This window comes from Borostomias antarcticus (genome assembly GCF_949987555.1).
Source record: "Borostomias antarcticus genome assembly, chromosome: 23".
Taxonomy (NCBI): Eukaryota; Metazoa; Chordata; class Actinopteri; order Stomiiformes; family Stomiidae; genus Borostomias; species Borostomias antarcticus.
In genome coordinates, this window is record NC_140256.1 from 5,197,143 (window position 1) to 5,225,104 (window position 27,962).

General features: G+C 44.7%; 2 protein-coding genes across 3 annotated transcripts; one reads left to right on the forward strand and one right to left on the reverse strand.

The window, feature by feature from the left end:
* Positions 1–5,686: 5,686 nt before the first annotated feature.
* figla (folliculogenesis specific bHLH transcription factor) lies at positions 5,687–9,069 on the reverse strand (the record flags this gene model as incomplete). Its single annotated transcript, XM_084457450.1, has 4 exons — positions 5,687–5,695; positions 7,975–8,154; positions 8,575–8,721; positions 8,884–9,069. 4 exons carry the CDS (start codon positions 9,067–9,069, stop codon positions 5,687–5,689), a joined length of 522 nt encoding a protein of 173 aa, XP_084313576.1.
* A 2,413-nt stretch (positions 9,070–11,482) lies between these two features.
* Positions 11,483–26,530, forward strand: hk2 (hexokinase 2; the record flags this gene model as incomplete). 2 transcript variants are annotated; one of them, XM_084457605.1, is made up of 18 exons in its annotated part: positions 11,483–11,545; positions 15,253–15,415; positions 16,847–16,995; positions 17,108–17,227; positions 17,425–17,520; positions 19,581–19,680; positions 20,394–20,577; positions 21,171–21,344; positions 21,680–21,916; positions 22,066–22,370; positions 22,517–22,665; positions 22,941–23,060; positions 23,320–23,415; positions 24,216–24,315; positions 24,519–24,702; positions 25,083–25,238; positions 25,646–25,882; positions 26,386–26,530. In XM_084457605.1, the coding sequence occupies 18 exons, from the start codon at positions 11,483–11,485 to the stop codon at positions 26,528–26,530; spliced, it is 2,778 nt and encodes a 925-aa protein (XP_084313731.1). The 2 variants fall into 2 exon arrangements, with proteins under 2 accessions (XP_084313731.1, XP_084313732.1); XM_084457606.1 differs by having other exon boundaries at positions 21,171–21,332.
* Between the last annotated feature and the right edge of the window lie 1,432 nt (positions 26,531–27,962).

Below are 27,962 nucleotides of genomic sequence, written 5' to 3' on the forward strand. Positions count from 1 at the left end.
CTGGCCTGCCGACGAGTCTCAGTCTGTCTGGCCCAGGGAGGGACGGCCATTTGGAAACCACATTAACTCTATCTGTGCACCACATCCATTTATTGATCGTTAGAAATGCATCCACTTTCACTAGCATTAATATGAGGGGCCTGTCTCCTGACTCTGAGAGCTATGAGATCCAGTCGAGGGAGAGAGGGAGGAAGGAGAGGGGTGTAATTACATAAGTGGTCCGGGATTGATTTCGCTGGCTCCACTTTCGCTGGCTCCACTTTCATTAGTTTCATGAAAGAAACATGGTTACTGGATACAAACGCATTATGTAACTACTTTGTAACAAGTCCGTATTGATTATTCATTGTTTACCATGCTAACCTACATTTATTCAATGTCATTCAAGTCATTTTCCAGACCCAGCTTTCCATGAGAGGACTAGCCAACTCTAAATTCCACCTCAAAAATAAGCCCAAATGACAAATCTGACCTTCTCTCAAATATTAACTGTGTTTAATCTGTTTAAAGTTTACAGTCCATTACATTACTAGACAGAAAATCACAAGTGTTTTTGTATTCTTGAATGTTTCTTGCTAGCAGTTCTAACACCCCGAGATAATGCCCTCATTAGATCAGTTGATAAAGTGTAGTGAAAAGAACCAGGCACCAAATGATCATGTGTTAACTTGACCCTGCACAGTGATAATGTACCTATAGGCTACATAGGTATGCATCTCATATGCTGGTTATGTTCTGAATTGGAATAGAAGTGATTCTTACTGAATAGAATGCCGTCTGTCATATGTAATTCTGTAGCCATTTACAATGTATTGGCTACTTAACAAGCCTAATCTAATTTCCCTCGAACAGAACAGATAGCAAGTGAGATGATAGCAGAGAGACCATGAATTAAAAAAGAGAACAAAAAAGCGGAAGAAGATAAATGTTACGAATTTATCGAGCTACAGCCTATTGGACTAGCCTACCAAGGCAAAAATATATATTTTATGCTCCTTGCGGATAGACAGCACGCCATCTGCACGGCTGCCTAGCAACACCGCGCAGCCTGCAACATCAGCACCCACCATGTGGATGATCTTCCTGCCAGGCGGCACCTATAATGGCCACCCGTGAATTGTAGAGCCACTAGCCTTACGGCCCATAGTCTACAACATCATCTGTTGTAAATAAGCCTACGAGGTGCGTGATATTGATACCCAGTGTAGGTCATAGCCTAATAGGCTTATATAATGTTAATCCATAGTCTTTTTCATGCCAGGAATCCTCGTGACATAGCCTATGCAACCCAAAATTTGTCGGTGGCTACTGTAGCCTACGGTTGCAAATGGCAGCTAAAATTAATCAGTAATGATGGCCAAGGTATAGCCATAGTCCGTGCACGGCCAGCCTATCACATTAGCAAATATAGGCTGAGACAATGGCCATAAAAATCACCCAGAAATCATAGGCTTCTCTCTGATGCTATCCTAGCCTATAGGCTATTGAAAGTGATGATTAGAATAGTCATTAAAAAGGGCACAACATATCAGTGAGTGATGGAGCAGTCTCCTTTTACATTTGTATTAGGCTAGGAATCTCGGTCATAGCATCCATCCAACACTGAAATCGCCATCAATGGATAGCCTACAGGCACACCGTTATCTAAAGGCTCGCTGACTGTGGCACTGGGCACCAATATACACCATAATGTAAACACATGCATGTTATGTGTCGATATGTTCACAATTTTCTAAAAACAAATCAGCATCATATCAACATCAGCTGGTCCAATGCTCACCTTAGTGCATTCTCCGCGCCGTTTCCTTTGCCTAAATTAAGACACCAATAAATAGGTCTACGGTATCCGCTCAGTAAGAACCTAATGATTTTAGAGCATCAATGAATCCTTTGATGTCCACTACAACGCGGGCCTCAGCTGACGGCTGTAGCCTATATCCACGCTGTTTTTCATCCTTGGTCGTGCTTGGACCAACCCATTGCCACGCCTGCCGACACCCTGTCCTCCGTGGTTCCTTTGCTTCCAGAGCGGGATGTGCTTCCCCAAATTACAGAGCAGTCGTATATAGCCTATACGCTTCATAAGGCAACATTTATAGCATTATAGGCAGTGTTTTCGTTAGACAGCTCATCCTGAAATGTGCATACACTTCAATTTTTTTTATTTGTGTTAATATTGTATTGTTGTAGCTAGATGAAGTCTCATTATCGCAAAACCTTCACCATGAATTGTAAAGTAGCCAACATCTGATTGGCGCCATCCTGTGGTCGAAAGAGGCACAACATGTGCAACAAAGAAGCTAGTCAGAAACGTTCTTATTATTGTTGAAGAATGTGAGCAATAGTTTAAATTAAACAGTGTAGTAAATATTGGCTAAATGTTATTTTTACCTGATGAAATTGTTCTTTATAGTCCAATTTACCCATGTTGACTTTGCTTCAATAGACTATCCTTGGCTGCTCCTAGCAAGTGCCCTCTCCATTCTCAAAAAGTTGACCATGGCCTCATCTTGTGCTTTCAGCACTTAGGACAAGGAGTTGTCTGGAGTCTGGACAGGGTCCAATTCAGCACCATTCAGTTCTGACAGGGTTGGACATTTCCCATTCCACATGTAATGTTGCCCATCCAAATCAGATAAAAGTGTACAATTGCATTACATTAGCAAATGACCCCAAATGTATGCCTCCCACCCAAAAATGTAATTCAGGATTTCACATTTTCTAGACTCTGAACAGCATTTCCAATGATACATTAAGTTGGGATAAATCCCTCTTTCATGGTTCAAAATACACCAGAATACAGAATAGCAATACACTGACACAGCAAAAAAGTTTTCCCAGAATCACCCTAGCAGGTTATCATTTCAATTTCCTCCAATATACATCAAACTCTGATTTTTAAGAAAATAATAGAGTAGGCTAGACTACAGCCTACGGATATCTAGGCATTTTTTGATGTTTAAAAATGCCAATTTGCTTACTTCTTTGAAATGGAAGATTTTGCCTTACATTCTTGTCAAACAACAGTCAGTGATCATGACCCATATGTTTACAAACATATCCCATAGGTTTAATTCATGTTGCCCATGCTTACACCTATAGGCTATATGCCTAGTGTCACAGTAGACTACATCAAGACGTAGGACTTGTCACGTTGTTGGCATGGGAGATGTTCTCCCCAGGGTTGTCGGGTACTCAGGTGGGGTATCTCCCCAGGGTTGTCAGGTACTCAGGTGGGGTATCTCCCCAGGGTTGTCGGGTACTCAGGTGGGGTATCTCCCAGGGTTGTCAGGTACTCAGGTGGGGTATCTCCAGGGTTGTCGGGTACTCAGGTGGGGTATCTCCAGGGTTGTCGGGTACTCAGGTGGGGTATCTCCAGGGTTGTCAGGTACGCAGGTGGGGTATCTCCAGGGTTGTCGGGTACGCAGGTGGGGTATCTCCAGGGTTGTCAGGTACTCAGGTGGGGTATCTCCAGGGTTGTCAGGTACGCAGGTGGGGTATCTCCAGGGTTGTCGGGTACGCAGGTGGGGTATCTCCCGGGCCTTTCTGTGCAGTTTGCATGTTCTGTCAGTGTTCACAAGGGTTTCCTCCCAAGAATCCCAATATGAAAACACATTGCTCTTCAGTCTTGTCCCTGACACACTGTGTGTGTGTGTGTGTGTGTGTGTGTGTGTGTGTGTGTGTGTTGTGTCGCCACTCACTCATGTGTTTGTGTGTGTCATAAAGACACTCAAGGTCCAGTAATAATTGAATTATTATACTTTATTAAATAAAGAGCACATGTATGAACCAGACCACTCTGGACATTTTACTGGAGAAAATGAAAAATGTAAAACAAAAATAAAAACAAATATATACAAATACAATTAATAAGTGAACAAATGAAAGTCCACCTGTATTTTCCATTCAGAATATTAGCTGCTGAATCAATAAGATACACCAACTGGATCTCGATGATTTTGAGCTCACACTTTTGTATCAGAGGGTTAGCCCAACAAAAACATGCACAAACTTGAAAACCCACATATTTCCTCATCACATTGTGCCTTTGTGGGGAAAACACAATTCAATCTTCACTGGACTGATGAAAAAAAATGTATACAGTGAAAGGATAAATAAAGACTGATGGAATTGATTGCAAACATTTCTAACCTGTGGGCAACATTCATCCATTCCTCGGGACCACTGCTTTTTAAATATTCAAAAATGACTTAAATAACAAAAATGTTTTGGTCACTCGGGGTCATTCATCCTCCAATTACTATTGAACAACAAGGCTGCTTAGGCCTTTTGGCACCTTTGAGGTGATGGAAGCCGTCATATGTGCCTTGAGTGATCCAGGTTTTCCATGAAGATGTTCCATTTTCATTGTCTCTTAAGTCTGGCAAAATCTATAGTCCCTGTCAAAGACAAGCAAACCAATAGCATGAACAAGTCATCTCTTCATCAACAATGTCTGACATTACTGTCATCCTCTTCATGATACGTGACTTCTTGGAATTTCTTATTGCCTAAGATTATGATGTGGTTATCCCCCTCTGGGGCAATAAAGCTTTCAATTCAATTCAAATTCAATAGATGGATAGATAGGTATATGGATGGATTGGAGGGAGGTAAGTAGGTAGGTAGGTAGGTAGGTACAATGCATCCGGAAAGTACTCACCACCCTTCACTTTTTCCACATTTTATGTTACAGCCTTATTCCAAAATTGATTCAATATTTTTTTTCTCATCTACCTACACACAGTAAAATTGAGCTCAGGTGCATCCAGTTTCCACTGATCATCCTTGAGATGATTCTACAACTTGATTGGAGTCCACCTGTGGTAAATTAAATTGATTGGACATGATTTGGAAAGACACACATCTGTCTATAGTATATAAGGTCCCATAGTTGATAGTGCATGTCAGAGCAGAAACCAAGCCACGAAGTCAAAGGAATTGTCTGTAGACCTCCGAGACAGGATTGTATGGAGGCACAGATCTGTGGACGGGTACAAGAAAATGTCGGCAAATGTCTCCATAATTGATAAATGGAAGAGGTTTGGAACCACCAGGAGGGAGATTCAGGGGAGATGAGCCTTGGTCAGGGAGGTGACCAACAACCCGATGGTCACTCTGACAGAGCCCCAGTGTTCCTCGGTGGAGATGGGAGAACCATCCAGAAGGACAACCATCTCTGCTAGGCCTTTATGGTTGAGTGGCCAGACGGAAGCCAAAAGACACATGACAGCCTGCTTGGAGTTTGCCAAAAGGCACCTAAAGGACTCTCAGATCATGAGAAACAAGATTCTCTGGTCTGATGAAACCAAGATTGAACTCTTTGGCCTGAATGCCAAGCGTCACATCTGGAGGAAAACAGGTACCACTCATCCCCTGGTTAATACCATCCCTACAGTGAAGCATGGTGGGGGCAGCATCATGTTGTGGGGATGCGTTTCAGCGGCAGGAACTAAGAGAGTAGTCAGGATAGAGGGAAAAATGAACAGAGCAAACTACAGAGAGATCCTAGATGAACACCTGCTCCAGAGGCAAAGGTTTACCTTCTAACAGGACAACAACCCTAAGCTCACAGCCAAGACAACAAAGGAGTGGCTTCAGGACAAGTCTGTGAATGTCCTTGAGTGGCCCAGACCGAGCCCAGAACCCGATTGAACATCTCTGGAAAGGAGAGGAGCAACGCTCCTCATCGAACCTGACGAAGTGTGAGAGGATCTGTAGAGAATAGGAGAAATACCCCAAATACAGGTGTGCCAAGCTTGTAGCGTCATACCCAAGAAGACTTAAGGCTGTAATCGCTGCCAAAGATGCATCAACAATGTACTGACTAAAGGCTCTGAATACTTGATATTCGCATGTTTAAAAAATACATTTTTAATACATTTGCCAAAAAATCTATAAAAAAAAAAGTTCTCACTAATTGTGGGTTTTATTATTTTTAATACATTTGCAAAAATTCAAATCTTTTTTCACTTCATTATGGGGTATTGTGTGTAGATTTGAGAAAAAAAAAGAATGTAATCAATTTTTGAATAAGGCTGTAACATAACAAAATGTGGAAAAGGTGAAGGGGTATGAGTACTTTCCGGATGAACGGACGGACAGATGGACATTTCAATTTCAGCTTCATGACATAACATGAAATGGAAAGGGAGACTTATGGTTGTTCCATTACATTAAGTATTAAGTAGCCAACCTGGCAGATTCTTCTTGAGTCCATGCTCTTGGACTAGTCCTGAGCTGGACTGGACCTTCTGTAATAATAGAGGTCATACAGATGCAATATGTGTCACTGCATCGTTTGTCAGTATGGTTTCCATCCCCACATGCCGATGCTGGGTTCAATCTCAGGTCCTCGACTTGCCAACGCATGAGCACCTCTCACGAGCTTCGCTTTAGCCAGCCACACCACCGAAAAGCTAGCGATTCATGGCACAGGTGGGCAATATTAATATTGAGTGAGTTTAAACCAATTGAACACGGTTACACTGAGTCTTATCTCAGCTGGTAAGAGGTTACTGAAGGTCAAACCAAGTGGATACAAGGGAGCTACTGTACCTGTAGCATGATGACAGACTGAGGCAAACAGATTGATTGTAAGAGCTCCTTCACCTTATAAATGGACGTCATCTGATTATCCATACCAGTGTGCGACAGCACAGCACAGTTTGAGAACTACTGGCTAGCCTGAACTCAGTGATATTAATGTGGAACATGGGCTAAGAATCTACATGGGTGCGTTGACGTTAACATAATTAATGTTAACGTTAGTTGTCTGTCTCACATCTTATATTCATTTTACCCTGAAATAACTTTAAAATGGTGCAATTATCAGGTAAACTTAGCCTATTTTGTTACAAGCAAACTATTTCAAACATTTTTCTCGCTCTCTTTGTGGCTAAGCCCCTGATGTCTTTGCATCCTAGAAACGCCCCTTCTGCCCCACCAATTGCGTCACAAGCAAAGTGATTTCTAGTCAATGAAACTCTGGGTCCTCTAAAGCTGGAAAGACGGGCTACACAATCTTTTCCCCGACTACATTGCCCCAGGGCAGTTCCCAATGTTTTTACCTGATATGAGAGTGAAACATCAGGTCGTAACATGTAAGGGTAACTAAGTTGAATTGGTTAAACTCACTCAGTACAAATACCATCCACCTGCACCATCAAATCACTAGCTTTTCGTGGCGTACTGTAGCTGGCTAAAGCATTTATGTAAAGTTGTGATGTGCAAGTCAGAGGACCCAGCGTTGGTAAGTGAGAGTGGAAGCGACACTGACGAGCGATGCAATGAAACCTGTGACAGTGGTGCTGTGACCCGGATACACCAGCTGGGGTCGCCGTGGTGTTTGGAGTGAGTTAAGGGGGGTGAGTGTAATCAAATTTAATTGTTTAAACTCACTCCTCAGCATAAATACAGCCCACTTGCACCATCGCTTTTCAGTGGTGTGGCTGGCTAAAGCGGAGGTCAAGTAAGGTTGCCATGTGCGTTGGCAGGTCAGAGGACCCGGGATCGAACCCAGTGTGGGCAAGTGAAGGTGGAAGCGATACTGAGGAGCGACACAGTGAACCCTGTGACAAACACCAACCAGATTTGCGGTTCGTGGTTTTTAAAGCCTCTCGAGGTGCTCTAGAGCCCCCCCGACAATCTTCCAACATGTGCATAAAACTCATGCTCAAACGGTCTGAATAAGCCAAGTGTATGTACCTTTATTGGGTTTATAAGAGGAAAGGTATTGAGCACACAAGAAGTGCAGCATGCTCAGTATTGATCTCAAGCAAATTACTGTTGGTGTACATAGCAAACCAATTCAAGCTCTGAACAATTTGGCTCGACAATCATTAAAAGTGAGAAGGTGCCTCAATGCTAGAGCTTGTAATCTGGCCTAAAAATGCCAGGTTGTCTGTCTGGCTTTAGTGAAAGAGTGAAGTATCTTTGTTAAGTTCAGTAAGGGCCTTGTTTTGTTAAGTTTACCATAGTCTCATCAGGTGTAACTTGGATGATGTACTGGTATGTGGGCATCACACAGTGATGAAGCACCAGTCCACTCATGTCTCCACCGTTGTCTGCGAATTCTGTGGTTACCATGGGGACAGTCATGGTAACCCCATCTGTCCTGTCTACCTCAGACACCCCAGACACACTGTCCAGCAACTGTGGATAGAAGAAAGTTGCAGATAGTTTTGGGTTTAGTTCTGGTTATAATAACATGCTGTATATCAAAACCCCAAGGGATAGCACATTGAAGTATTTCCACGTGGATCCAAATTTCTACAAACTACATTCAGTTCTATGCCAGGTACTCTCCAACATACAACAAATTAATGTGAAAGGATATGTTCCTGTCCAGCTTTCCAAATAAAATAAACTTATAATGGATGGAATATCTGGGTGGGAACTCACCTCATCCACCCTCCACATGTCATTGCATATGCCATCCATGTTTTCATAGACTGCATTCTTTGGGAAATCGGTTCTGTCACGATTCTAACAAACACAATCAAGTTACAAGTGAGCAACAACGTCTACCATTGTGGTAGGTTTCAGCCTGACAAAAAGAAACACCCAACTCACTTTGTCAGAGTCCTGTAGTACAGCTACCAGTAGCCTTATGTACTCTGTGGCTGCCTTGAGTGTATCCACTTTACTGGGCTTTCGGTCACGACGCATCAGTGGAATCATACGCTTCAAACGAGAAAACATGATGTTTATGTTCTTGATCTAGAGAAGGAAACAAGAACATAATAGAAATCAGTGTACATAGTCGGTAGCCTACTCCAACCAATGTTTCAGGTCGCAGTAGGCTACAACGTATTCTAGCCCCATCAATGCGACTGGTTGCTGTCCCAACCGTCATTGCACTGTTCCTAGTTGACTACTCACTCTCAGGCGTTCCTTGGCATTGACCATTTGTCTTCTCTTCACACATTCACCGAAATCCTCTGAGTCCACATACCGACCGTCGTTACCTCGTCTAAATTTTGTAATTTGACAATGAATTGGGAGCATCGGCTCACCTGTTGCACGCATCAAAATGTCACCCATCAATTCTCTCTCTGGAACTCTCATAGTAGCCTAACTTAAAATATCACCGTTTCCGATGCTTTGTCGATACAATGTTATGTGGCCTAAACTCTAGATATATGTTGGCCTACAGTCAGATAGAGGCAGTGGAAAATGGCAATTTGACAGCGAAAATACTGTCTCTCTATCCCCAACCAATACAAAACATTAAGCAGTCACTCAATTTACCTAACAATTAGGCACGTGCGCAAGGTCGTTTCCTCACATTTGGCCACTAGATGTCATGGTTGTACAATAAGTAATTCATTGGCAAAAAGAAAAAAGTTGCTTGATTTTCCTCCCTAATAGATGCTTCTCAGATTTTCAGACAGACATATTACATACTATTACATACTATATTACATACCATTATTACTAGAATTAGATAACTAGAATTATTACTAGAATTAGTCAGTCTCTGTGTGGCAGTAACGATTAATCATGGACACAATGGCAACTTAGAAAAGCAATAACCATAGATATTTCGGCTTTTCTATTGCCCCTTATGACAGTAATCAAAAGCAGAAGTTACTCCTCGAATTGAACTGTTGGAGACACTATGCATGAGACTCTGACAATCTCTGAACATGTTGGTTAGTTAAACCTTTAATAGCCATCATCACAAACTCCCTATTTTGTCCTTCAGGTCCTTTCATGCTCTCCTGTCACTGGAACAATACTTCAAGGAGGGTGACTTCTCATACTTAAAAGACACATGGCTTGTAGTTGATACAGATACTATCAAAACTGAATTCAAATGTAGGCTACTGTACATGCAAACCTGCTTTGCTCAAGAGCAGGCGTGCGTACAGATAAACCTGCGCCTGCCGTTTGGCCTCCCATAGAGAAGTGTCATTTTTCTAATTTGTTTTTTTTAGAACCGATATATTGATTTAATCAAAATCAGGTCGGGAGATTTGTGCTTCTGGGGGGTAAGATACCCTCCCCCTGGTTTCCTGTCACAGCGGCGACCACATGCGGAATTTCACGCACGCAGCACTCGACAGTCGTGAGTCAGTCAGTGTGATGAATAACTTAAAGGCAGACATCAGATCCAAACCAAAGTATACTGTGCATGCAAACCTGCTTTGATCAAGAGATTAGGACTAGTGTTAATTTGACTGCAGTTTCTTTACAAATGCTGCTTTACTTCTAATATCACATGCTGTAGGCCTAATATAGGCATAGGGCTTTATCTGAATTGTGACCAACATTAACTGTGTTCCAAGCCACTCGCCTTGGAAACAGCTAATCTTTTGATAACAGTGGCTTGATCTGTATGCTCCAATTTACCCCTCTTACAATCTTCAAAACTCAAGGAACTGTCTGAGTCATAACAAGGAGAGGTTTGCAGCAGGATTTAAAAAAAGTCTAAAAAACCTATCACATCGGCACAGTGCAGTGATTACTCAGTAGACGCATTCAGTCTGTGTGCAAGGCTGGCGTTCTGAACACTGCACCTGTGGTGTGGGTTTGGATTCAGATTCTGGGATTCTGCATTTTCAGACTTGGCCTGATGCCTTCACCAGTGCAGTTGTTATGACAATGCCATTGTAAAATTTGAACAGTGCTAGGATAGGTTTTACAATTGCAAATATGCCGTTATGGCAAGGTAGTCTACTGCTGAATGATTTGAGCAATAGGTACTTGACACTTGAATCTTGTTTCTTGAATCTTGCACATCTTTGATTGCACAATGCCAAGGAATCTGTCCTTTTATTATACACGCATTCCTGTAGCATGCTTGTACATGTCACCTGTAGGCTGTATTTTTGTAGCCTATATTGTATTCCTTGGCACGGTTGCACAGCTCATCTGTATATTCGTATATTTCTTGTAGGCTATATTGTGGGGGTTGTATGTTATATTTATGCTTTTATTGTACTTTGCTTTTTAATCCTCATATGTCTCTTGAATGTGGCTGTTGTAATACACACACACACACACGTTCAGCTTCATAAGGTGATTTTCACAATCGCAGATGCTCTTTAATGATGTTTTGTATATCAGTGTTGTCTGGCTAATGAAACACACGATTTAACTGAAACATATTCTCGTTGAATGTTAGTATCACTTCATCTATCATCCCCGTATAGCCTACTTAATGTCACTTTCAACGAGGACGCCACAGGACGCCACACCTTTTTTCATTGACCAATCGCTAGCAACGATTCCGATGACGCATTGATCTCTCAAGTTACTTGGTAGAAGAACAGTTGGCAGTCGCAGAGGGAAGTTACTGATGACTTGGAGCTGCATATTTCCAAAAACGTTGTTGCTAGCCTTATCCATATCGATAGTTTTTGACAACACCAGAATTGTACGTGGGTATGAACGCCTGTTGACAATTTATTGGAATAAACTTGGAAAATAATTAGCTAGCTAAGTGTCAGGGTGAAATAGCCTACAAGCATCGACGATGATAGCCTCACATTTGCTGGCTTACTACTTCACGGAACTCCACCATGACCAAGTGCAAAAAGTGAGTGGGTCTATTTATTTTATGAAATTATTTAGTAAACAGGAACCTCTTCACCAGTTAATACTGGGGACTTCGCTGTTAACCTATAGAGTTGAACTATCCAGGGATAAAAGTAATGAAAGCTAAGCCACATGTGTGATGCTAGGATGGATGTTGCGTGGGTATTGCGTCATTAGTCAAATGATTCCCTCTCTTCACTGAACCCTCATCTGATCACGTCTCAGGGGTTTGTTCTTGGGAGTGATTGCTATTTATTTATTTATTTATTTATTTATTTATTTATTTATTTATTTTTTACCGCAATTCAGTTCGAAATAATTTGCTTAGTGGGACTAGTTATTAAACGCTATTCAGCACTTACAATGTTTCACAATGAAAAGTGCTTTATATAATTGTTGATTTATTATACAATAATAAAAATAATAATAATTTCGTTGGAGTGAAAAGCTCTGACAGAGGCCTGTGTCCGACTGCATCTCTGTAATGGGGTAATTACAACAAAGCATTTTGCCAATCTGAATTGGGCTGTGGATGGCCTTTGTATGCCAGCAGGCTGCTATTTCTGTAACAACAAACACAGTAAACATGTTACCCCCAGGAATAATGCATCGGCCCATGTGGCAATGAAGCCTGTGAGAAGTTCGGATTCATTTGCAGCTTTATTCTGCTGTGATCAGATGGACATCTTCTGCAATCACCCCTGCCTTTAGACATCTCCAGCCTAGACCAGAGAAAGTTAAAACTAACTTTTTTAATAAAAACGAGCTGCTGGCATCATAATGTTGAGGGCAACTCTGTAACACCATGCTGCTGTCACTCACTCATAAAGGTGTGAGAAATGTGCTACCATACTGGCAGTGCTCCGGGATGTATGATGGTTGGAGACATACAGTACGTGACCTAGCCACACACTATCACTACTCTACTCTATTATCAAACCATCTAAACAAGATCCATCTGATCTATCATGTGGAACACAACTGTTTATAACTAAGAACTGTACCCACAGTGCAACTGTACCCAAAATATATTTCTTTTCTCTCTTCGTTAGCTCCCAGGAAATAGGCCGAGGCTATTGACTTGTTCTCACTGACCCTTATTATGTCAGGTGTCTATCCTATGACAATACAATTCCTGAGCTGACTCCATTTGGCTCTTCCAGCAACCCCCCTCCCCCCTTTCACACAGCTTCTGCCATCTCTCATTTCACATTTTATTGCAGTGTAGGAAATTTGCTCTTCTATGCCAGAACTTGGTGTACTGGCTGTGTATCAGATATGTAGGTTATTAATTCTGTGTGCCAGACAGGGCCTTGGAACCAAGGTGACTTAGGCTGCTGTATCAAGGTTTCGTCTTACTGACCCACTGCGGTTACTCAAGGTGGCAGACATGTTTAACTATGATACCAACCTACGTAGATTGTGGGAGTTTACACAGCAACCAGGGCAGTGGGGTTTATATTACCGTACTTGGGTTGGGTTACTTTTCCCTTGTATGTTTGAGATGACATGTATGTTTGATATGACAATGTTTTTCTTCCGCCCTGACTCTGTCGTATCCTCACACATGCTTTTTGTGGTGGAGCGTGTTTCGCAAGTCTGTGAGGCCTGTGGTATTTAGCCTACTGTGAGACATCAGCTGCCCGGCATCCAGTTCCTGGTGTGGTTGCTTGTAGGGCAGGGGGTGGAGCTATCACTCATGTTTTACTACAGGGAATAATACAGAACAGAAGGTTTCAGAGTAGTCTAAATTAAAGGTACTAAGATATTCATTGTTTCTCCATATGTTAGCAAGTTAAATCGGCAGGGTTGGTGAAGTGAATGTGTCAAAGTAGCCTATTTACTTGTTACTATGTTTTTGCCAATGATTGAATGACATCATCTTACATGTAGCAATGAAGAATGAAGATACTGTCAGACTAATGATAGATGTGGACAGTGAAGGAAAACCTGACAGTTCAGTCATCTATAGCCTCATTGATATTGTCAGTAGAAGCCATACCCCCCCCATTATCAGCTACATTATTATTAGGCCTATTAGTGTGACATACAGTATTTTAGTTTGTAGTGTCGTATTGTACACGTATTGTATTTATGCAGTTTAGTTTGAGAAATCCCCACGATGCTCTGCAGTAAACACAGAAGTGTTTTGGTTGTGATCACAGACTTATAAACGTCATCTGCTGGAGAGAGAAAAAAATCCCATTGACAGAATTAGTTATTTTTTCTCTCTTGCAACTGCCTTGATATACAGTAGCAGGCAACAAAGCAGGCGAGTCCCTTGTCTCTGCGCGCGGGGGAAGAGAGGTTCTACGTAGGGAGTTCTAGGAAATAGAGAGTTCTTGGGCACTTTCCCCCAGAGGAAAAGTACAGTGGGCTTTCTGGTGGGAAAGCGCCTTATAGGAACAAGAGATCATAACCCAACTGGAAAAGCGTGGGGGCGTAGCTTAGGGCTACACTGGGACATGTTTGTCAATCTGATAGGAGACCTATTGTCATTTCATTGCACACCAAATCTGGGTATCACAGAGTAATTTACTCCCAAATTGATTAAGCTAATGTTTATTTAACTCAATCTTAACCAGTTAAAGCTACATTGTGTTCTGGAGCCTAGATTTAAATGATGAATCAACCTCTTCTTGACCATTCAATCATGTAGTCGAATCGTGTTGTTTTTGTCCTTTTTTGCTCTAAACTGGTGGAAATTCAGGTTCTGTTGGAGACTGCCTGGGTAGCCTCTGGCTAGTTGATTAGCAAACATTTATTTTGTTGGGCTTGCGGCTGCCCCACCTAGGTGTCAATCAGATTGATTTACAATACCATGGAGCTGCCCACACCATGAAAAGACCCCTTATGAATGTTTTACAACACAAAAGAAGTAAAAGCACACACACCCATACAGGGGAGGGCAGTGAAACTCCATGGGGAAACTCACCCTAACATCTTCCTCCTCTTCAATGATTGGTTAGAAGAAGATTTACAAGTTAATATATTCATGTTTGGGGGGTGTCCGGCATCCACTCACAGTAACACAGTTGTACTGTCGGATCATTGCTTTTTCTGGGAGCGTTTGACTGATATGTGAACCATTGTTTGTGAGGTTGCCCCTTTGTGGTGATAAGCTGTTAGTAGGTTATTATGTTATTATTTCCGCCCCAGCGACAGTGCAGTGTGTGTGTTTGTTTGTTTGTTAGCAGGATTACATAAAAACTACCTGGCCGATTTTCATGAAACTCAATGGAAGGGTGTGGCATGGGCCAACTTAGAACCCATTCAATTTGGGAGCGGATTCAAATTACGAGGCGGGTCCACAAGCCGCCCCAAAACAACCGGCCATTCACCTCCATTCATTAAAAAAAAAAAAAATCCCCTCATTCATTGTCAATAGGGGGAATTGAAATGTCCATATCTCAACATAGGAAGGTCACAGGGATACAGGGTTTGGACTGGCATAAAGCTCTTGACCTATCAAATGCAGCAATACCAAAAAAATGTCCTGCTCGCACACGCACAGGGCCACGGAATGCACTCATGTGCGGAGGTCTGTGCTCATTGAGCACCATTTCTAGCGATATTTATTGATGGCTCCGGTGATGCAAATCTTACACAAACCATCTTTAGCTTAAGGTCATACTAAACATGGGGTCATACATTGTCTTACTCTCTCTCTCTCTCTCTCTCTCTCTCTCTCTCTCTCTCTCTGCCTAGGTGGACAAATACTTGTACCACCTGCGTCTGTCAGAGGAGAACCTGATGGATGTGTCTGTGAAGTTCCGGCGTGAGATGGACAAGGGCCTGGGTCGCGACACCAACCCCACCGCCGCCGTGAAGATGCTGCCAACGTTTGTTCGCTCCACTCCAGACGGAACAGGTGTGAAATGAGGCTGCCTTAAGGCTGCGGAGACGGGCCTTCTGTTCTCACGCTGTACTAGTAATGCTTGATGATTGAGGTCAGTGTGACAAGGCCATGTTCTGCGCCTGGCCACCTACAGTGCGGGAAAACCGGAGGACTGATTGATTACTAATATCCTCTGATAAAGCACGCCTTCGTTATTGGTTGGTAGGGATGGTAAGTGTGTGTCTCATGGGCCAGGGGAAGTGGAGACAGAAGAGATCAACCTGTCCTATTTGCACAGCCTGATGACTGAGGTCATTATTATTTGGCAGTTCAGCTGCTGGCTGGCAGCCTATAATGGTTCCAGGCGTAGGCTTCACTTACGTCACTCTCATTGGCTCCCACTCTCCCTCCATCTCTCTCACATTCTCATTTTTTCTCTTGGGCTATTGAGTCATGACATTGTCTGCCTTTGACTCTTTCTGTTCATGCCCTTCTTCAAAGCAGACCCTTCTTCAAAGCACTGTTGCAAAATTCAAAATATGTCAAGGAATTTGCTGACATTTTGCATTATATTTTATAACAGCCATGAAATAAATCTCCCAGCAATATAACATGATAATTGACCTGAGCTAACCATTTTATATTATACATTTGTTTGGGGGTACATGTGGATAGGTTAATGTTGGTTTTATTGTGATGCATTGATTTTCAAATGGGAATTGGGATCCAATCCATACAGAGAGTCACGGTCAAAGTCATTTAGATGCCTTTATATATTATATACTGTGTTCTTTATGATAAGGGAGGCTGGTCCCCTCTCTCTTTAAGGCGTAACTATCACTGGTATTTGTTTATTTTCAAAGCCATTATTGGTAAACTTCCACCATACGTCTCGTCAAACGATCGGCTTGTGTTCAGGGTTACTCGAGTGCATTCTGAACTTGGCAGAGCCGCTTTTTTCCATGATGCTCCTTATACCTGGAATACTTTACAACAGACTAAAGCTAAAGCCTTCAGTCACAGAGTTTAAATCCATGGGTCTTGACATTTGTACTTCGGCCTGTAGCTGTTTTTTTTAGCTGTTTTTAATTATTATTATTATTATTATTATTATTGTATATTGTATTTGTTCTGTTGTTATTTGTGTATCTGTGTGAACTCGTCAACACTGTAAATGAGGGAAACCTCAGTGCTTTACGAGTATAAATAAAGGTTTGAATGAATGAATGAATGAATGAATGAATGAATGAATGAATGAATGAATGAATGAATGAATGAATGAATGAATGAATGAATGAATACCCAGTCAGTCATTGAGAACACATGTTCCTTGACAGTACAGTACAGCCTACCTGGAGCGCTCTCTCTCTCTGGCCTTTACTTATGTAATTGTGTGTGTATTTGTGTGTGTAATTGTGTGTGTATTTGTGTGTGTATTTGTGTGTCCCTCCTTGACATTTACAGAAAAGGGAGACTTCCTTGCCCTTGACCTTGGTGGGACCAACTTCCGGGTTCTGCTGGTGAAGGTGTCGGCCAATGGCAAGCAGAAGGTGGATATAGAGAATCAGATCTATGCTATTCCTGAGAACCTCATGAGAGGCAGCGGATCAGAAGTAAGAGCCACGGTCAAGACAGCCACACACACACACACACACACACACACACACTAGCACCTCTGAAACCTCCTTGAGTCATTTTACATAATTTCTTATCTCTCTACTGTAGCTCTTCGATCACATTGCTGAGTGTCTTGCACTTTTCCTGGATAAACTGGGCATAAAGGACAAGAAGCTGCCTCTAGGCTTCACCTTCTCCTTCCCCTGTCAGCAGACCAAACTGGATGAGGTGAGGAAGGGGGTGAGAGTCGATCCTACACTTAGTTATGACAGAGAGGTGCTGCGATACCCTGGTTGAATCCCAGCTAGGTGTATAAATGCATCTTATTTAGTCACAATATTAAAGATTCACACAAGACTCACAAGTCAGTGCCGTTAAATTGCTTTTACTTCCTCTTGTGTGTGTGCATATTTGCCGTGATTCAGAGTATCCTGGTGTCGTGGACCAAGGGCTTCAGGTCGAGCGGAGTGGAGGGGAAAGATGTGGTCAGCCTGCTGAGGAGAGCCATCAAGAAGCGCGGGGTGAGAGACAGAGTCCAGCTGCTACAGGCCAAGGGCTTGTCATTGGTTGTATCCAGTCAGCCATACTGTACAGTTGTAGTCTACAGTACATGATGCACCTTTCCATGTGAATAGCAGACATAGACCCCTAAGATAGACCAGTGCAGTAGACATTTTGGAATGGTTGTGCCACTCTGTACTATCAAAAATTACAAATAGGGGCCGAGTCATTTCAATTTGCATATCAATGAGATGACCTAATGTTTGGACAACTATTATGCCTTATGATGAAAAAATAGCTGAGATTAGATTTCTTGTGGAACAATTTCTACTTAATGTACCCGATTTCAATCATCTGCCAATTAATTTATATTGAATACATGTAGCTAACCTGAATGCCAACTTTCCATGCTAGATCTGTTACTTAAGATTTAACGCACCCATAGCTACATAGGCTAGTTACTAACATCAGATGACGGCCTAAAACTTGTGGTTACATCTCTTATGTAGCTACAGTGTTTCCCATTATGTCCCGCCACAGTCTAATAATGAACCAAAAATATTTTTATTTCACTATCTCCCAGTCGGAGTGTCTGCTAGCCGCAATGCTAATTTTCGCTATGTAAAACTCCATTCATTTAAGCTAAAAAAAACATTAGTGATACTGCTATTTTTGGCCTTTTATTGGCTTGGCAGGGGGTCTCGTTGCCCTGTGGCCCACCACTACATCTAAATATAAGGAGATGCCTCTGAGTACCATAAAAGTTATTCGTTTTTTTTGTTATTAAACTGTCTCAGCCACTAAGCGCATGTTGTAGGCTATGTAGTGAAATCTTGATAAGCCTGGGAATGACACACCCTCACTAAAACAATGTGTGATTCCGCCCATATTATATGACGGACATGCCTGCCGGCTTCCGAACACTTCATGCAGGCAAAATATTCAGGCAAACTATATAATAGTTTGAACATTGTGTGCTTTGTGTGATAAGTGCATGACTTTAACCTTGAAAGATGTGAAAGAGCAGTGCAACCTTGATTGGGACCAGTGCTTTCCACACTGAAGGGATCATAAACAAAACGCTTGGAGAAGTTTTCCAGGCAGTCCATTCAATAGAATACCCTGACATCCGGACCCCAACAACAGTCAACACAGCCTGCCCCAACAATTGCCGATAAAAATGACACACTTATCACCTCTGCATTGATTTATTAACACCAGTTGAGGTTTCATTCACATGGACCTTCCTCAAGACCATGGATGTATTAATAGAACTCAAGACACATCAATCATAAAGTGACACATGACTGATTGATGTGTCTTGAGAAGGTCATTGTGACCAAAACGTTAGTATCCTGATACCAGACAATGGGAGATCTCCGCCTACCAATTGTCTGGGGATTTCTATTCAAGAGTTGTGAGAACCGTCGCTACCCAACGGACACCTACTGCTTTGGATTGGTTCAAACCTGAACAAACCTACTGTACATCTTAAAGATTTTGGATTAGTTCTGCAATGGAGGCTTAAACGCTCCTTAATTCTTTCCACCCACTTTTAGCAATGAAAGCTGTGAGAATGTCCTCAGTTTCTAGTTGAGCGGAGCGTTTAGAGACTGACTTGTGAGTCAACTCTTTTTAATAAATCAATGCAGAGGTGATGTGTGTGCTGGAATTCACTCTTAAATGGTACAGCTGCTTCTCTACGTGACGTGTGTCCGTCCGTCCATCCATGTGTGTCTCCCCGTGTGCGAGTCTGTTCGTAGCATGAAATTTAGACCAATCAGGAGTAGCCAGTACCGTTGTGCACCAGCAGAGGGCGGTACAGATTGCTCTTAAACCATCACTTCACCAGCTGGGTGGGATTTTTTTCTTTGGAATTAGATTTAGGGGGGGGGGGATTGATTCCCTGCACCACAAAAGAGACAAAGCAAGTGGCATGTGTGCTGCTTTCTACTCATCTAACAAACACAAACGCCCAACAGACAACAATCATTTCTGGAATGTTTGTGTTTTTTGGTCATTGTTGGGGCAGTGTGTGGGGCCTTTAGTGACACACTATCCTGTTCAATCCCTCTCCCAGGACTTCGATATTGACATTGTAGCTGTGATCAATGACACAGTGGGCACCATGATGACGTGCGGCTATGACGACCATCACTGTGAAATAGGCCTCATTGTGGGTGAGTTTCTTCAGACAATACCTCAGTGCTGTCCCTTAAATGGTCCCTTAAAAGAGGCACGTGAATGCTGGTGTAAACTGAATGTGGAGAGCGTATTTAAAAATGTTTTTTCTCCTACGATGCAAGTTCACCATATCAATCAAAATATCCAGGGCCAGATTAGATGTGCTGGCTCCATCGAGCGTAATTCGCTCTTTCGCGAATACAGGGATTAATACGACCCCACACATTCACCAGTTGAACCCAGTTGTCCAATGTCATGGATTTATTCTAATAATTAAGAAAAGAGTAGTCGAGAATGCCAAGGTTCGTCTTTGCTGGTTACTTTTATTCCAAACAGTTCACAAGTTTGCAAAGCCAGGCTCTCAGAGAAAGGAAATCCGCCAAGAGCAATGATTATCATCAAAACAAAGCATTATTAACAGTGTGTTAATAACAAGGTATTAACATACAGTACATGCATTTGCAAAACCAATTATTGGTGAGTAGGATAGGTATGAGGGTTAAGAGCTGAACTGTGCGTTAACAGAGATCAAAGAGAACTGGCAGGAGGGGACCCCTGGAGGGACACTTTACAGGCCTGGTGAAACGGTGTCAGGGCAAACAAACAGGAGACAGCTGTTCCACTGTATAGCACACAGGATCAGAATATCTTGGAACAGAGAATACAGTTATGTGAATGTATCTATGACACCAAGCGCCCCCCCCCCCAGGTACGGGCACCAACGCCTGCTACATGGAGGAGATGCGGAACCTGGAGATGGTGGAGGGCGACGAGGGGCGCATGTGCGTCAACATCGAGTGGGGAGCGTTCGGGGACGACGGCGACCTGGACGACCTGCGTACCGACTTCGATCGGGAGATAGACGCAGGCTCCCTTAACCCCGGCAAGCAGCTGTGAGCAGTTCTCAGTCAGACTCCGCATGCTGCAAACAGCTTCTGTACGCTCCGTCTCGCCAGTTTGATAGACTGGATGACCCGGACGGACCTCTCTTTTTATTAGCCTTTTTATAGAGTGGGGAGACAATGTCGTCATTTTGTAGGCTGAAGGGTTAGCATTGGCGCCATTTGGTTCAAGTCCAAAAGCCCTGTGGGAAAAATGAATGGGATTTGTGAAAAATGCCGAAAATAAGGTCATTGGGACCAAATGACGCTAATGCTAACCTTTCAGCCATCGGACATCTCAGCCATCAGACCTCACCATTCTATTAGCCTTGGCTAATAATTATGTACAGATATTCCATCTGTATAGCCGATCTGTTTCACCAATGTGAATGGATATGACTGTCCCTGTAGCGAAGTCAATACCTGTGTGTGTGTGTGTGTGTGTGTGTGTGTGTGTGTGTGTGTGTGTGTGTGTGTGTGTGTGTGTGTGTGTGTGTGCGTGTGCGTGTGCGTGTGCGTGTGCGTGTGCGTGTGCGTGTGTGCGTGTGTGCGTGTGTGCGTGCGTGTGTGCGTGTGTGTGTGTGTGCGTGCGCGTGCGTGTGTAGGTTTGAGAAGATGATCAGCGGGATGTACATGGGGGAGCTGGTGAGGCTGATCCTGGTGAAGATGTCCAAGGAGCAGCTGGTGTTCCGAGGACACGCCCCCCCCGACATGCTCACCACCGGACACTTCAAGACCAGCTACGTCTCCGCCATCGAGAACGACAAGTCAGTCCTACTGTGTGTGCATGTGTGTGTGTGACTCCTGGGATCACCCATAGGGGTTTAAATAACACTCATATCTGTAGGATCACAAAAAAGACAAAATAAGCATTTATGCTTTGATCGTCTCCAGTGACAAAATACATTTTTGCATACAGATTAATCTCAGCAAGAATCAAACCCTTCGGTCAGTCTCACAAATTCTGCACTCAAACCACCAGAGGCTTTTCATTCCTCTCGGAACGCCACCACCTCTAGCAGGCGTGTGGCAAATCGCTTCCCCGGTGTTTAGAACCTAGGGGAACCAGTAGAACCAACGCCTGTTGTGTGTGGCGCCCCGCGGCGTTTTGCAGGGACAAGGAGGGCCTGGTGAGCGCCGAGCGGGTGCTGCGGGAGCTGGGCGTGGAGGCGCCGGCGCCCGAGGACTGCGTGACGACCCAGCGGGTGTGCGAGGTGGTGTCCACGCGCGCCGCCCACCTCTGCGCCGCCACACTGGCTGCGGTGCTGAGGCAGATCCGCGACAACAAGGCGGCCGAGAGGCTGCGCACCACCGTTGGCGTGGACGGGTCCGTCTACAAGAGCCACCCGCAGTGAGTGGGGGAGGGGGGGGGGGGGCGGGGAGGAGTGGGGGGGGGGGGAGGGGAAGGTGGGGAGGAGTGGGGGCGAAGGGGGGGAGGAGTGCGGGGGGGTCCCCGCCCCGTTTAATTTGTTTACGAGCGGCAAACCTCTCCTCCCCCAGGTTCGCCCGGCGCCTCCACAAGATGGTGCGGCGGCTGGTCCCCGACTGCGACGTCCGCTTCCTGCGCTCGGAGGACGGCAGCGGCAAGGGGGCGGCCATGGTGACGGCGGTGGCCCACCGTCTGGCCAGCCAGCACGCCGAGCGCCAGCACGTGCTGGACACGCTGCGCCTCAGCCGCGATCAGCTGCTGGAGGTGAAGAGGAGGATGGGAGAGGAGATGGCGCGCGGCCTGGCACGCCACAGCCACGAGCAGGCCACCGTCAAGATGCTGCCCACCTACGTCAGGTCCACACCCGACGGCACAGGTGTGTGTGTGTGTGTGTGTGTGTGTGTGTGTGTGTGTGTGTGTGTGTGTGTGTGTGTGTGTGGGCGGGCGGTCGTGTGTGTGTGTGTGTTGGGGGGGCGTGTACTCGTACATGCCTGTAATCATTGCGCCCTCTGTGCCCATCAGAGCAAGGAGACTTCTTAGCTCTGGACCTCGGCGGGACCAACTTCCGGGTTCTGCTGGTGCGCGTGCGGAGAGGGAAGAGGCGCAGCGTGGAGATGCACAACAAGATCTACGCCATCCCCCAAGAGGCCATGCAGGGGACGGGGGAGGAGGTAGAGAGGAACCCCCCGGGCCAGCACTAATATTAAAACAGAATGTCTCAGTTGCAGGACAACCAGCATCTGTATACTCATCTAGTTCTACTGTAGTCCTCGCATGGCTTGCTACACACTCGTACCGTCAATTTCTAGTTCTACGGCATTTCATCCGTTTCCTCTTCTCCCGAACACCTCCGTCCCTCAGGGCTTGTGGTGGTTGGAGAGTGTGTAAGTGAGCCATCGTTTCAGCTGGAGCTCCCTCTTAACTCTGTCTGCTTTCTGGTTTTCAGCTGTTTGACCACATTGTTCACTGCATCGCCGATTTCCTGGAGTACATGGGTATGAAAGGAGCGCATCTACCTCTGGGTTTCACCTTCTCCTTCCCCTGTCACCAGAGCAAACTAGACCAGGTAAGAGACGGCACGCTCTGAAAGACAAAAAGCCACACGTTGATAAGCTCCACCCACTGCTTTGGTTAGTCTGAAACATCAGGCTGGTGTTCTTACTGACCGAATCACTTGAACCACATTCTTTTATACATGTTTTATACAAAAACAAAAGCAAAATAGCAAGCGTTGTGAGAGCTCGTCCGCTCCACCTGGCTGACTGTCATGTCTCTGTCCCCTCCTGCTCCTCGTCCGCTGTCCCCGTCCTCTCTGTGTCCCCCAGGGCACCCTGCTGAGGTGGACCAAGGGTTTCAAAGCCACAGGCTGTGAGGGGGAGGACGTCGTCTCACTGCTGAAAGATGCCATCCACCGCAGAGAGGTCAGGTTCCACACACACACACACACACACTCACACACACACACAGCCTGACAGGATGGTGGAACACTAGCTGCTAAACACTATGTGCTTTATTATTATATCCCTGCGGATAATCATATATTATATTTTCATCATCATATTACATATTTTCATCCTGAGCAAAATGTATTTTGTTTGTTTTTGGCTCGGCCCCGGCGACACAAATTTGGCTGCCCATTTTTTTTCACTTCATCTTTACAGTAGGTATTCTGCTGGGTTGGCCGAGTGGTTTGGTTGCCGAATGTATAATCCGGTGTCGTGTTCCAATGGGAGCCCAAATCCCGGCCAAAACATAAAAAAAAAAAACGCTGGCTCTTTGTTAGAATGAGGACAATTCAACTTTAGATACAACTTTATTTATTTGCTGTTTTCGTAAACAATATTATCTTAACATTCTATGCATGTGAAACAAACTAATATCGATCTAGTTGTTGGAACACTAGACTCTGATGAACATAACCACCATTACCAGTTATGCCAGTGAAAAGCTTACTCTTCGATGGTGCAAGTGGGCGATATTTATACTGTGGAGTGAGTTGAACCATTTCAACCCAGTTACGCCGACAAAATGCTTTCATGGGCAGGGCCTTGTGCTCTCTGAGCACCCTTTCTAGTCTCACATTGCTATTGGTTGTTGAACAATATGTGTACTCTGTCCCAACCAATGGGACGTGAGTGTGAAAAGATTCCATTTCAAGATCCATGTGGCCTTCCCCTCTGTGGTGTTTGTTTATTGTTTATTATTATTATTATTGTGTCAGGAGTTTGAGCTGGACGTGGTGGCAGTGGTGAATGACACAGTAGGCACCATGATGACCTGCGGCTACGAGGACCCCCTGTGTGAGGTGGGCCTCATCGTAGGTGAGTCACACAAACACGCAGACCTGAGCCAGACTGAAACAGCTCTCGTTTGGTCAATATCAGTCAGGCACACAAATATCCTTAAGGACTGTTGTCGACAGGATATTAGCTCTACTGTCTCTCTGTCTCTCTCTCTCTCTCTCTCTCTCTCTCTCTCTCTCTCTCTCTCTCACGTTCTCTCCGTCTCTACCCCTCACACCCAGGTACGGGCACCAACGCCTGCTACATGGAGGAGATGCAGAACGTCGAGATGGTGGAGGGCGACGAGGGGCGCATGTGCGTCAACATGGAGTGGGGAGCGTTCGGGGACGACGGCGAGCTGGACGACTTTAGCACAGAGTTCGACAAAGCAGTAGATGACCGGTCATCCTATCCAGGCAAACAGAGGTACGGTGAGAGAGAGTCAGAACCTTGAATCCTAGACCAACACTGTACAGGATATGACCGATTCGTTGAGGTCCATCCACACCACACTGCTCTCACTCCTGTGGTCTCTCAATGTAGGTGTTTCTAAGCTAGGAGACAGTCATTTAAATGATATACATTTTACATCAAGTATTAGCAGATGCTTTTATACAAAGTGACTTACAATTCTGAGTTACTGCTGGGGTTAAGCGCCGCGCCCAAGGGCATGGTAGTCAACGATCGATGGGAAATCACTTGGCAACCAGCCAACAATAACCTTTCATTCACAGGTGGGATGCGCTAACCACCGGGCTAGCTACCGCCTACTACCATTATATTGACTTTGTCTTTGTCTGTCCGAGGTACGAGAAGATGATCAGCGGCATGTACCTGGGGGAGATCGTGAGGAACGTGCTGCTGGATTTCACAGCCAAGGGCCTGCTGTTCAGAGGGAAGCTGTCCGAGAGGCTGAAGACCAGAGGCATCTTCGAGACCAAGTTCCTCTCGCAGATAGAGAGGTGCGTGTTTTGGATACGATGTGCCGCACGTCTTCTGTTACTGTCACACCCAGGTGGCGAAGTAAGCGGCGAAGGTTTACGAGCTACCGCCCTCTGGCCGGTGTTCGAGCGCATCGACGGCGTTGGTAAATCTCACGCTACGAACGGACAAGCGGGCGGACAGACGCACACGTATAGAAGTGGCTGCAATGATTAAATAAAAGAAAAAAAATTGCATTTCCGTATATTACTATGTAATAGATTTTTCTAATACTTGTAGTACTGTATGTTGCTTCTCCATAAGGCCTGTGTCGTCACACAGACTAGGTGTGTATTCCTCTATTGCAGTGTGTGTAACCATCGAGGGCCCCCCCCTCTTCTGCCCCCCCCCCTCCTCCTCCGTCCTCCCCCCCCCCCCCCCCCGTCAGTGACCGCCTGGCGCTGCGGCAGGTGCGCTCCATCCTGCAGCACCTGGGTCTGACGAGCTCCACGTGCGACGACAGCATCCTGGTGAAGGAGGTGTGCAGCGTGGTGGCTCGCCGGGCGGCCCAGCTGTGCGGCGCCGGCCTGGCCGCCGTGGTGGACAGGATCCGGCAGAACCGCGGCCTCCAGCAGCTCCGCGTCACCGTGGGGGTCGACGGAACGCTGTACAAGCTGCACCCCCAGTGAGTGAGAAAAATGCGTGTGTGTGTGCGTGAGTGTGGTGCTAATTTATTTGGTGGTTGTTTTTTTTTCGTGGCTCACACTGCTGCACTCATCCATCATCATGGCTCACGGATCGTATGTTCTCCATATCAGTTGTATGTTCTCCATATCAGTTGTATGTTCTCCATATCAGTTGTATGTTCTCCATATCAGTTGTATGTTCTCCATATCAGTTGTATGTTCTCCATATCAGTTGTATGTTCTCCATATCAGTTGTATGTTCTCCATATCAGTTGTATGTTCTCCATATCAGTTGTATGTTCTCCATCATGAGGTTGGATTGGGCTAATGGGTTGGTACCTTTTCATATGAGAAGGTTGCTGCTAACCTCATTGTTTTTCCTCAAACTGCACGATTTGTCCACTTGTCCGGCCCCGCTGACTTATTTATGGTCTTGCTTGTCCTTCCTCTCTCTGTTGTCCTCATCTCTGTTTCTCCGCCCCTCTCTCTCTCTCCCCCCCAGCTTCTCCAGCATCATGCACGACACGGTGAGGGAGCTGTCGCCGCAGTGCGAGGTCGCGTTCCTGCAGTCGGAGGACGGCAGCGGGAAGGGAGCGGCGCTGATCACCGCCGTCGCCTGCAGGATCCGAGACGCAGTCCGGCACTGAGTCCAGCGCCGGGCCTAACCACCCCCCGCCCCGCCCCGCCCTGCCCCGCCCCGCCCCCGCCCGCCCGCTGCCCCAACAGGACAGGACGACGAAGGGAACTGAGCAGGGATGGGCTGTGCATGCATCCGTGCCCGGCCCGCACGCTTGTACTGTACATTGACCATGTTTGTCCGTCCAGATTAAAAAATGTAATTTTACGAGTAGAAATATATGACGCTTAAATGTAATGTGACACGTCTTGGTCTTTAAAATGTGGGGTGAGAATATCGACGCTCCTTTTAATAATTTAAGTGTTGCATTTCATAAAATGTACTATGATCTATGTGTGTGGTGTCCTTATCTTACTAATACAGTTTGTCTATCTGTGGAAAGTCCGACAATCAAATTAAATTGACTCTAATTTATTCTACCTGTCGGTTTCCTGTCTGCTCAGCCCCATTCCACATTTAATACGTGGTCCAGAGGACAAAATAAGACGACTCAATGCTGTGGTTTGTCTTGATGCACTATAATGGATTCATACACCAGCACTGATTATTCATCAGGATTGTGTTAAAATGTTTCACTTGGGTTGGTAGCATATGACTTAGCCCACTCTTGAGCTAGTACATCCTGTGATAATGTACAGTTAATACTACTGTAGGGGTACATATATGGTGAATGGCTTTAGTGGTGCTCTGAGACAGTTGATAACAGAGCAGAAGTTTAGCCCTCGTAACCCTGCTGAAACGACAGATGGGAATGTATGTGCTATGAAAAGCACACGTCCTCATGTCCGTATGCGCCTGCAAAATGTAAAATATAAAGAAACAGGGTGTAAAGAACTTGTTACACACACAGCTGTGTTGCTGAGGCTGTTGGTTCTGTGGTGCAGGTTACTGATTATTTTCAACAAGATCTATTCAAAGAACTAGAGAGTGAAAGTGAAGATATTTTTGTGTTTTTTTTAGCAAGAGATTAAAAGACCGATGTAAGATGGCTAGATGTTGCTGTGCACAGTCTTTGACATGAAAACTTTATGACTGCATCAATTGGGGTAAAGATCATGTTGGTTGCCCTAGATAGATCAATAGGCCAATTTATGCTCTGTCCCTTTAATGGTAATTCCCCCTGATATCTTCATCTTGTCTGATGTATTGAGCTAATGGTTTCAAATATACTGTAATGCGAAGAGTAGCGGTGACCATGTACTGTATAACCCTGTCTCGATCCCCTATTTCATAAATATCCATTGATTTCAATCCTAGCAGTGGGAGTGTCATACTGTATAGTTTTAATAATTGTGTTATGTAAACCAAATTTATGTAAAACCTTTTCATTGTGTCTCTGTTTCAGAAACATTAGATTTTTCTTGATTTCCTAATTTTTCAAATTTCTCATCACTGTAGACATCAGGTGCCTGTGTAGACCAGAGAATCTCATCAGTTTGTAC